Source organism: Macrobrachium nipponense, chromosome 30 (genome assembly GCF_015104395.2).
Source record: "Macrobrachium nipponense isolate FS-2020 chromosome 30, ASM1510439v2, whole genome shotgun sequence".
NCBI classification, from domain to species: domain Eukaryota; kingdom Metazoa; phylum Arthropoda; class Malacostraca; order Decapoda; family Palaemonidae; genus Macrobrachium; species Macrobrachium nipponense.
This window is the reverse complement of record NC_087218.1, coordinates 14,228,806-14,241,305: the sequence shown is the minus strand read 5'-3', so window position 1 is coordinate 14,241,305 and position 12,500 is coordinate 14,228,806. Positions and strand designations below refer to the sequence as shown.

General features: G+C 38.1%; 1 protein-coding gene across 1 annotated transcript in view; it reads right to left on the bottom strand.

The window, feature by feature from the left end:
* Positions 1–9,493, bottom strand: part of LOC135201974 (histone H3.v1-like) — a 162,086-nt gene extending 152,593 nt beyond the window's left edge. Inside the window, exon 1 of the mRNA XM_064231251.1 lies at positions 9,411–9,493. Within this exon, the coding sequence (XP_064087321.1) occupies positions 9,411–9,493 (83 nt within the window). The remainder of the gene's footprint in view (positions 1–9,410) is intronic.
* Positions 9,494–12,500: the final 3,007 nt, after the last annotated feature.

Sequence of the window (12,500 nt, the reverse complement as noted above, 5' to 3'; positions counted from 1 at the left end):
TTGTATTCTTGCCAGCATTTTAGTCTCATTTTTAAATTCTTGCTCAAAGTACAAATAAAGTAAAAAGAAAGCAAAAGCGGTTGCCCTAGGGATGTTTTCATATTTAGGGAATGTATGGGCACAGTAGTGGGGAAATTGGTTCAAATTAGTTTCTCTGTCAAATAAAATTGATTCTGGGGGTGTATATGATTTAATCACAAACACTCCCAGAATCTCGTTCATGACAGAAACGACAGCTCAGTGTCAAAATAAATCAATTTAGATTCGGCTCGCTTGTCGTATAGTTTGTACCCTCTCCGTCATTCAGAAACCTCATCTCAGGTCATAGCGAGTACAATAGAATGCCATTACGAAACTCCTTTAGAATCCTGTCAGTATTCGCTACCTATCATTAGCGCCGATCAGGATGTTTTGATTAACACCTGCGTCACCCTAACGGCTTCCAATTTCATATAATCCCTTCTAACATCCTCTAACTGACATTAAGCCCCTCACGACTATCAGCTATAGCTGGCCACCTGAATTTGGTCAAAACACGTGGAAAGGGAGACAGTTCAATTCTCACACCACTCCTTCTATTTTATTAATTTCCCTTAGGTCCTGATATCCTCATTAACACTACCCACTCTGGCGACCATTCCCTTTTGACCATCTGCAGGTCATTTAAGATCTGACCTGAACCTTGCCTTTTGAACCTAGTAACTCCACCCTGCCTATCCTTTCTCTCCCTTGCACCGCCCTTCTTTTGTTGTAGGCTGTAGACAAGAGATACTGTCGAAATACTGTTTTCTTCCAGCACTACCTGAGGATTAAGATGGCCTGTGTGGAAGATTTGAACAATGCCAGCTGACCATCGAAAACATCCAAGATGGCGACTGCACCGATGGGGATATAAGTACTCCAGGTTGGTCTTGTCACAATACCCTACGTCTGTAGGTATCTCTGGACCCAGTTGTCCATAAGAAGTTGAGAGAGACTAAAGAAGCCCAACACTGCACTCAGTCGGTTTAGTGCCTTCCAGTCAGACTCAAGCAAGAAGTCTACAAGTCTTCCTGGACTTATGCTCAGACGAGTATTCCACTTTACCTTATTCCATACCACTCACTGTGGCCTTGTGTGACCGTCTACTCCGGTCACGACCTACCTTCTCCATTCATTGGTAGCGAGACGATGTAAGTTCCTCGACGACGAATTCTACTGGCTCATGCCATCCTACATCTGTTCCTGAAACCCCCACCCTATTCCCAGATCCTCAGTCCATTTTGAGTTTTGTCTCCCTATTATAATCCAATTAAAAGTGACCTTTTATTTTAGTGACTATTTATTCAAGTTACTAGTGAAGTGATGCAGTCATATTTTTTATCAGTGAGTTGTTATATTTTGTGGCAAGCATATTCGAGTAAATCTCTGGTTGAAATCATAGGGCAAATTACGTAACTTTGCTTTTGTGCTTACGCTATTGGTAGAGCAAATTCTTGCAAACTCTTTGCTTCAGTCATTACAATTTTGACTGTCATGCAGATTTACTGACAGTCCTCTTGTGGCCATCTGTGTCTCAAGCAACGGTGTCTTTGAACCACATACCAAGTGCACCATTTCTCAAGTGATCACAGTTACTGTATAAGAGCAGTGCATTTACTTCCTGTTCGGCGTCAGACTCGTCGAAGGAAATCCTACTTACTCTTAGAACGTGCTAATCTTAGATGTTAATTCTAGTTATTTAGTTACATCAATTCATACCTGGTATGACACTAGTTAGTCTTAGTAACTATTTTTAATGTAGTAGATAGTGCCACAGGATTCTATAGTAGTCCCTGCAATATCTTTGCATTTTAAGTGGAATTATACTTTTATTTTAGTGCGCTCATAGCGTTTCTCTTGAACCAATTCTGTAGAGTAGCATATTTTTCACTGCATTACCCTACTATTCTGTTCGCTGCCTCTTTGTCGGTCCACCGTAAGCACTGATTAATTTTTCTGTTTTAAAGGCATTAAATTTCAGACAAGTCATTGATTTACTTAAAACTACTATAAACCTAGGACCCAATGGCGTGGAACGCGAATATATATATATATATATATATATATATATATATATATATATATATATATATAATATATATATATATGTGTGTGTGTGTGTGTGTGTGTGTGTGTGTGTGTGTATGTATGTATGTATATATGTATGATATATATATATATGTATGCATATATATATGTATATATGTATGCATATATATATATATATATATATATCTATATATATATATATATATATATATATATATATATAAGATAGAGAGAGAGAGAGAGAGAGAGAGAGAGAGAGAGAGAGCTAAGAAAGCTTGAATACAATTTTTACAAAATCTATCAATACATCACAAGCCAGTCCGGATTACGTAGCCAGCAGTTTTCATACATATTTATTTCACGATTTTTTACGGAATCCTGGATGAAAATTCGCTTCCTTACCGATATGGCTTCTTCCTTCATACTGTTAATCCCTTGAGTTTTTTTAACTTTTTTGTTTTCATTATATGTGAACGTTAATTTACTGCCTGGTAAGAGTCAGTTGCGTATTTGATTGTAATGTATAATCTGTAAGATTGTATGAAACGTTTTAGTTTTATAGGTTTTTTCAGATCAAATTTACAGGAGAGCTTCCGGTGTTCATAGATTTTGTACGTGGCATTTCTCTAGTCGATTTACATGTTTGACTGAACTGAGTTCATTATTTATAAGTTTGAATGAATGATTTTCTGAGTTTTATAGATTTTCACATCAATTTACAGGAGCTACCGGTATTTTTCGAACTGGTAAGACTGATTTACAAATTTGAGTGAAATGAGGGAATTCATCAAAAAGTTTGCGTTGTTTTGTAAGGAAAGATTTTAATTTTGTTTTCTTTTACGAAATACATTATTTTTTCTTAGGCGCTCTGACCTTTGTTGTCATTTGGAAATGTTAATGTAAACTTGTCAATCATTCTATCAAAATTTGAGAGTATTGTTATTGTCGGTTTGACAAGTAAAGAACATTTCGTAAAATCTGCTGACATTGAGTAATAGGAAATAGAAATTCCTAGGTTTGAAGAACAGTTATTCATTCATGCAAAAAAATAAGAAAATAAAAAGTGAGCAAGAAATCTACCAACAATACACGGAAATTTTTTTATTTTTTATATCATCTAATAAAACGCATTCTGCGATAATGTTTTTGCCCCTAGCTCTTTGCTATTAGTATTATTATTACGAGCTTCTTGGCGCACACTACATGCGCTGGAACCCGGCACTGCTGTTTGCCCTACCCTCCCGATCCCTTACTTACCTAGCCCTACCCGGGTTGGACAAACAGATTTACAGGAGATGGTTGGCTGTGTCATGTCTCCACTACTGTCACCGGGGGTGGAAAAACAGGTTTGCAGGGGATGGAGAGCTGTGTCATGTACCCCTACTGTCACTCGGGAAAGGACAAACAAGATTCACTCGGATTTTATTATTATTGTTACTATTATTGTTATTATTATTATCATTATTAGAAGAAGAAGAAGAAGAAGAAGAAGAGTTTCAAGTCACAAAGTCCAGCAGAGACACTTTTCCCACTGAAGAAGAGTGTCATGACAGCTGAATACTTTATCTTATCTCTCGTTGGAGGTATTGTTTTGGTACGACCGGTTCTCCATCCCGAAGGCAGGTACGGTTCCTCGATACAACTACCCTGCTATTGGAGATTCCTAATACGGTCCTGGAGTGACAAGTGACGCTGAAGTGACGTAGAGGTTTATGGTAACTGAGGGCTTTCCCGTTTCCACTTTGCGTGGTAAAATGCTGTCCTAAAGCGGCTCCAATTGACTATATATATATATATATATATATATATATATATATATATATATATATATATTATATATAGATATATATATATATATATATATAGTTTAATTATTGTTTATTTACTTATTTATTTATTTACATTAACACCTTTCTTCTTCCCCTTTTCACTTGACATTTGGCTTTTTGGGAAGCTTGGCAATGAAGAAGATTCATGATCTTATTTATAAATGTATGTGCATAATTATCATTTAGCCTTATAGAATCATATTTCAAGTTGTATCAGTGCATAGAGCAGCGAGACCACTCCCCCTAACGTCTATGGTCTATGATATATTGAGAAACTGGGTCTCTCTCTCTCTCTCACACACACACACACACACACACACACTTACTTAGGTTTGGTTTTCTAGTGTACAGACGGTCAACGAAGAATTGGCGTAGTTTCTTAATTCATTGTTCGTTATGGAAATATTGCCATATGCAGGTGCCAGATTATTTCCTTTCAAAGGTGCTATACTTAAGATAAATTACATTAGAATTGAGTAGAATTATTCAACGTATTAAAGATAATTATTTTGCAAAGTAAGGAAAATATATACCGATGGGTCCACGATTTCTAATTTTATTCTCAACTCTAGCTTCGTGACAGTCACAGCATACCGAAGATTTTGAAGTTGGCTTTGCTGCCGCTCGAGTCTTGACTCAACGTATCGTACTGCACTGGGGTGTTGTCATTTCGTCTCCTACAGCCGATAAATAATACATCAAGGCGTTAATTCTTTGAAAACGATGTTTAATTAAACTAATTTTGTCCTTTGATCTCCTTTTCATAATTGCTTAACATACTTAACTCAGACCTAGCTATTCAAAGTCAAAAAGCAATCATAAAAAAATCAAATGAATATAATCCAGTCTTATTTTTTATCGAATTACTTGCATATCATCCTGTTTCATTTGGACACGTTGGAAAGGTGTGGGATTCAAAACTGACGAATACATTAAGAAAGGCTTACTTTCATTAAAGCTTTCTAGGTTGATCTTTCTGTAGTTATTCATTTCTTCTAAATAGAAATTAATTCAAATTAGTTTCCCATGTATACCTAGACCTACTACCATAAGCATATTATAAGTAGCTGAAAGGATAAGAAATATGAGAGGTGACGTTCTCGTTTAAGTCTATTCACATGTTTTTTTTTTTTTTTTTTTTTTTTTTTTTTAGAAAAACCTACTCTTTAATCAAGGGTTGCTCTTTGACGGCTACAGGATGTAACACGAGTGTATGCACATATTTTGTGAAATGAAAGATAAAGTTTCTTTGAACAGAAAATATTTAATAAACATGCATTTTAAGGCGTCCGTTGTCGGTGCGGGGAATTTTAAAATAACCGTTATCATTAGTGATGCTTTCACGCGATGGAGTTCGTAACGAGAAGTCGGATCAAGTCGCCTGAGATGTAGAAGAGAGCGGAGGTGGCGTATAGGAGTGATGGAGGGATTAGGCCGATGTTAATAAAGTATCTCCCAATAAAATGTATTCTTTAGGTTTTGAAGAAAAAAAAAATGCATGCATCATTGAAACTGTTTCCCTCCCTATCCGTGGTATTGACTGACCACCGATAAAAAAACAAAACAAACAGAGTAAGCCTAACTGAATCTCTCATCCATCAAAGATAAGTTTGCTTAGACAACTATCAAAGATTTCAAGTGTAGATTTAAAAATCTCTTCCTCTCCATCTAAAGTATTCATCAGACACCAGTCATAAGCGTAGAGCTAGTCATGATTCCTGATCCAGCAATGTCGTGATGATGCACTAGAATTCAAAATTCACAAATGAATGTTGCTCAGCAACGTCTACACTACTGTATTTTCCTCTCTTGTGGTGCTTCGAGGTGTTCCACCTCTTGGCCCATGTTCTAAATTTTGCCGTTCTTTAAACAATTGATTCATCTATGTATGATTCTCTCTGGTTTATTAAGCTTTCTTGATATCTCTCTTACAGGAACTTGCACCGAATGCAGTGCAATAATTGTCTCTCGCTCATCGAGGGATGTCTTTCTTTAGACCGATAAATGACACATTGACATTAGATTCCCGTGCACATAACATCAAAAGCAATAGAGTTAGGATATAGTTTTTTTTTTCTTTTTGTTTTTAAATTTAATAGCATTTTGTGAGATTCCAGTGTTTTCTGTAAAATTTAATAAATGGAATAGTTAAACTACCTTCAACTTAATATTGAAATAATAATTTAAGGACTATGTTTATGCGATCCTACTAGTGATAGGTGTCTCCTATCTATTTGGTAATGTATATCTATGGTTGTGATATGACGTTTTTATCACTCGTTTCGTTCACGTCAATTTTGCTATATGGAAAATAGTTTTACGCAATAACATAACATAATGTTCTAAAGATATAAGTGACTGTTTTTTAATGTCATTACACATGATTTCTTCCATCTTTGAAAAGAAAAATAGATAAATAAGGCATGAATCGTGCGTCAGGCAGGTGAACGAAAAATTATGAAACTCTGCCATCAGTTTTTTGGCCGACAGTACAAACATTCGTTATACCGATATATCTTTGGCTTTTGGTGCCGACTTTGGCAAATTAAAATTTCCTACGCACGCTTGCGGGGGGCGCGCGCGTGGGAAGAATGATAAACTTGAGGCTATTTTACCCTACCTTTATCCACAGGATGTCTCATTCAACCGGAGAGTTGCTGCCGAGTTTATTTATGGCATTGTTTTGTCCCAGTCTTTGTTGAGATCGAATCTCTCTCTTGTATGTTGGGATGAATGTTTTGTTTTTTTTCCTTTTCCCCTCCTACCTCCCTGAATAAATTTTCCCTCTATTGTTCTTCGAAGATGAGATGATCTTCGCCTTCTTGTCCTTGCTGCCGATAGCGCCTCTTCGCGCCGCACGTGGCTCACTGTAGTCTCCTTTCGGCACCCGCTTTTCAGCCTTTTACTATTTTGCCTTCATTCTGCTACCTTTCTTCAGTTTTGCTACCCGCCTTCTCTAACTATTACGTCTTAGCGTAATTCTGGTGTTAGTTATTTATTTTCTTAAGCAAATACCATACTAGTACTTTTTTTGTTTTTTGTTTATGAAATGAGTTGGACTTTTTAACAAATTATTATTGTTAATGGTAGACTTAAGCATCCAGTATACATTTTTAAGACCTTTTATGATTTTAATTAATTTTATCGCTTATTATTAATATGTTTGATACCGTTTTATAGCCTTTATGAACATATTTCCCGGTTTCGTTGACCTGTGATCTTGCGACACCTGATAAATTAATGTTTGAATCAGTCAATCTTTATCTGCTGTCCAACCCCAAACTATCCATTTCTCTTCACTGTATTTAACGCTAGTCTTGTCTTGAAAGTTTAAAGTTTATTCTGGTTTGCCTGGATGGGTGACGACAGTCCACCACTGCAACTTGTTCCAGAGGTCTTTTATACCTCACACCGTTGGACTCTGGAACAGCGTCCCTGAAGTTGTCTTGTTTGTTTGTTCGTACGTGGGCCGACAATTCCGCGCATGACAATTCAGCGCCGACAATTCCGCACATGACAATTCAGCTTAGAGACAATTCAGCGCATGACGATTCGGCAGTGATCAAATTAGCTTTTATTTATAATTATTTTTTAGAAATTCAAAAAAGTTTTCATAAGAAAGGGCATTAAGGACAATTTTGTATTTAGCCCCAGATATGACGCCCGATACTATGCTTTGTGATTTTGAAAAGGCTTTTCAAAATGCATTTTCAAATGTGTTTGAGGGTACGCAAATAAGTGGTTACTTTTTTCATCTGGTTCAGTGCATATGGCGGAAAATACAGGCTTTAAGTCTCACAGTTATATTATAAGCGAAGAGCATATTCGCAAAATTATTGTAAGATGTTGGTAGCCTTAGCTTTTGCGAGGTATTTGAAGCTTTGCAAGGTGTTATGCCTCCTGAGTTGGAAGAGTTAACGAATTATTTTGAGGATACGTGGATTGGTCGTCCCTTCCGATGCCGTTGGAGAGATGCTATTTTTAAACCTGAGTTATGGACTACTTTTGATCGGGTGCAGGGAGACCTACCAAAGACCAAATAACTCATTAGAAGGGTGGCACCGAAGTCTTCAGTTAACATTGGGTTTTAACCACCCAATCTTTTACAAGTTTGTGGAGTTTTTGAAATTGGAGCAAGAAAACGCAGAGAAAAGGATGCTGAGAACCAGACGATTCCAGATGCTGAGGACACGACGATTCCAGAAAAATACTACTAATACTACTCGTCTTCTTGCCTTTTAATAATTTTTTTTTTATCTGTTTGCCTATTTATTCATTTTCTTTCTCTTTTAATAAATGGGAAGGATCTCTTCTTTCTGTATTTCCCTTTACTTCCTCCTAATGAACACCGCATATTCTTTGGAAGCTTGAATTTCAAGTCAGTGGTCCAAATGAGAAAACTATAGGAAACGAGGAGTAATAACTCATTTCCTTCGTTTCAGAGTTTTCAAGTGTATCCCTGAAGACGTTCATGGAAACAATCTCAAAAGAAAGAGAAGCGAATTTGTTACTTGGATTTTATTTATTTATTTTTTTTTTTTTCTGAAACTTTCCCGAGAGAAACCACTCCACGCCTCCTTTCATTCCTGGAAACTACCGCTTTTTTTTGACATTTTTTTTAAACCTACATTTTTTTGTATTGCCAACAGTGCCTGCGTCACTTTTTAAAACCATGAATTGCATTTGTTCTTCTTCGAATAGTACGTAGAATAAGAGGTAAATAATAATTCGCCGTTTTACATATATAAACATTTATTTCCATCACAAAACCATATTGATGAGGTTGACTGAAGTTGTACTTTCAAATTTGTAGGGGGCAAGTGTAAGAGTTATTCAACATTTATTCATGATTGTTTTACAATAGACTGTACACTGAAAATGATTTCTTTTAATTCTTCTCCTCTTAAATCTCATCATCATTTCATATTGTATTGCAGAATAGTGTATTTGTATATATATATATATATATATATATATATATATATATATATATATATATATATATATATATATATATATATATATATATATATATATATATATATATATATATATATATATATATATATATATATATATATATATATATATATATATATATATATATATATATATATATATATATATATATATATATATATATATATATATATATATATATATATATATATATATATATATAATTTAGATCAATTTACTCAAACATACTACATACACGTATATGCTCACAGTATGTCCCCAGACATATGAAAATTTCCCTCTACGTTCACAGTTCCTGCTGTGCATTGAGGTGACTTTCTTGTTGCCTTAATTAAAAGAAGAAGACGAAGAGAAAACAGAACATACTACATTTATACACCTGTGATTTGAACATCTGACGACGACGGTGGCTTCCTTGAAAAAGCGTTCGTGGTAACACGTGTAGTACACTGGATAAGAAACAAACACGGGAGTCAGCAGACAGCAGTTGTTTTGATTAACGAAAACACTAGACAACCGCGCCGCCATTACAACTGGTGGTGGTGATCCGCCAGGTTGCGAGAGAACTTCTCCAGTAATTCTTTTGGAATGTTTTCTTTGAAGATGTTGATCATCTTGGGGTCGTCGGTGTGGGACAACTTCTTCAAAATATCACGACGGCGTCGACGTCGACCTCCTCCTCCGTGTTCCCTCCGGCCGAGGCTTCCTCCGTTTCACTACCGCTGCTGCTCCTTCCCTCCGCTGCTGCTTCGCTGGCCGGAATACCCTCCAAGGACGGCTTCGCGCGAGACAACTGCTCCGGACCGGCCTTGTTCCACTCGATCAGCTTGAGGAAAGGGGACACGATCAGCTGGTCGGTCCGCGTCGTCGACCCAAACAAGGCTATTGTGTCTGGATGATTCTGCATGACTGCGGTGCCTCTCTCCTTGACGAGCGCTGTGGAATGGCTGCCCATGCCCAGTGCCTCCTTCTCCTCCTCCTTCAGGATGGAGGCGTAAGGGGGGAAGGGTCCTTTTGAATGACATCTCGATCTGGTTGATGAGGTTGGCCATTGACTGGGCTATGGCGTCCTTGGCAAAGACGGAGAGATTCGTGTGGTCTTATGGTAGGCTTGATGTCGCCACCATAGTGTGGTACTTGAGGATATCTTTGACGTAGTTGATGCCATCCAGGAGCTTACGGAATATCCCTGAGACGCTTTTCTGGCCGTCCCTGGCCACAAGGTATCTCTTCAGATACCCCAGATACTCGTTCTGCTGCTTTTGGACACTTGTGCAGTCGATTAAGCAAGGGTCATCAGACAAGAAAAAGGAGATGAGGTACATGAGGACTGCAACCACGTGGTCCTTAAGGTCGTCTCGTAAGCGCTGTAGAACTTCATGATGGTGCTGAAAGCGTCTGGGATGGTGGCGAGCTTCTCAAGGGTCTCCAGCGTCAGGTGAGGGACTTTGATGGATTCATGGGTTGTGGATGCTGGCCAGCTGCGGCGACACTGGGTTCGTACATGTGAGCACCACTGATGTAGAGGGACATCGATATCCCATTCTTGAGCATAGAGTCTTGTCTTCCTCACACAGGTCAGTGTCCTCGGTGATCTTCAGGAAGAACTTACCGAACCTCTTGCAGAGGTACACGAAGATATTGGACAGAGAGTCGATGGAGTCGCCTTTGCACTCCTCTGGGATATGGCATTGATCCGAAGGTCGCGTGCAAGGTGTCGAGGATCTTCTTGATGGCAAAGGCGTCATTAAATGACAGAGCCCTGGGAAGGCCTCCCCTAAAGCCTCTCCTTCTTCTTCTCTTCCTTCATCTGCCGGGTTCTAGCTAGACGGTTCTTGAAGAGGTTCATCCTGCCAGACTCCGTCATGACCCAGTCCCAGTCATCCCGACCTTCTCACATTTCTGGAACCTGTAAATCAGAAGAGTAAGAATTAAGTTATAATGAACAGAAGACAGATCATGGGATTTTCACTCCTATTAGTTTCATTTCTAGAGAATATATTTACTGATCAGTGAAGAATTGTAATGGATCTATTTTTTTTAATAATAATACCATTGATACACTTGACCAAGATGTGATGTTTGCAGTAAGAAATAACACCATATGGTTTGAAAACTCGTGCTGACATATACGCCCAAGATAAACAGCAAGAGAAAACTGCATCCCATCTGAACAATAAGAACTTCACTGAAAGTCACCACGGGATAAAAGAGTTCGTGGATTCCTTGATTGGAAAATATTATACTAATTTTAATTGAAAAAATATAAGGATAAGTATATATATGGAGGAGTTTGCAATATATGAAACCTTGACGTATTCAGTGATGTTGCAGGTGTTTAAAGTAATTATTCAAACACCTAGCATACAACCCATTTTTTACTGGACTTAGCATTGTCTGTCCCGGTTGGAGACAATACTGATTCTGTCCACCTGAGGCCGGAATTAATTCAGCGATCGAGAGATCCGTGACCTGAACATTGTTTGGAGAGTGCCCTGGATACACCGTCACATATCAAGGATTGAAATTTCCATCATGAAAGCATGGTCCAGTTGAAATAGGATTTGCGGGCGTTTGAAAACGGAAACGCACGTTCATGAGTTGGTTAGAGAGTGTCACTCATTCTGGTGTGAAAATCGATAGTGGCTGATCATGCTTTGGAACATTCTAAGGATCTGAAATTCCTTCTGCGGAAAGTAAGTGTTGAACTTTAAGACTTATTAGCTTTTACCAGTGATGCCTTTGTTGATTAGTATTTCGCACATGTTTTGAAATGTGATTTTGCTACCATTTTTTTTTTTAATTTATAATTAGTATGTGCGATTGATACAAGAGATGTACCGGAATGTATTTACCAGAGTGAGAGCAGTGTTGGGGAGACAGAAGGTTTTGAGGTGAGAGTAGGATTACACCATGGGTCGGCTCTGAGCCCATTTATCTTTAACATAGTGATGATGTTATAATAGAGGAAGTAAGGGAGACAGTACCATGGAACATATTGTATGCGGATGAATATTGTTCTGTGTGCAGAGAGCAGGGAAGATCTGGAAGTGAAATTGGAAAGATGGAGACAAGTACTGGAGGACAGAGGAATGAGAATAAGTAGATCCAAGACAGAATATATGTGTACCACCACTGAGGGGGATGATAGAGAAAGTATTCAGCTTGGTGGAGAGCAAATAAGGAGAGTGATAAGTTTAAGTATTTGGGATCTTTTGTTAACGCGGAGGAAGTATGGAAGAAGAAGTAAACATCGGGTACAGGCAGGCTGGAACAACTGGAGAGCGGCACTCAGGAGTTCTTTGTGACAAAAGAGTGCCGCTTAGGTTAAAAGGAAAATTTCACAAGACGGTGGTAAGAACAGCAATGCTGTATGGTACGGAAACAGCAAGCATGAGAAAAGCAGAGCAGAAGAAGATGGATGTGGAGAAATGAGAATGCTTAGGTGGATGTCTGGGGTAACAAGAGTGGATAGGATCAGAAATGACTACATAAGGGGGTCAACTAAGGTGTGGAAGTATCAAAGAAAGTGCAGGAGGGGAGGCTGAGATGGTATGGACACCTGTTGAGGAGAGCATTGAGGACCACGCTGGGAGACATACTATTGTTTGGAAAGTGGCC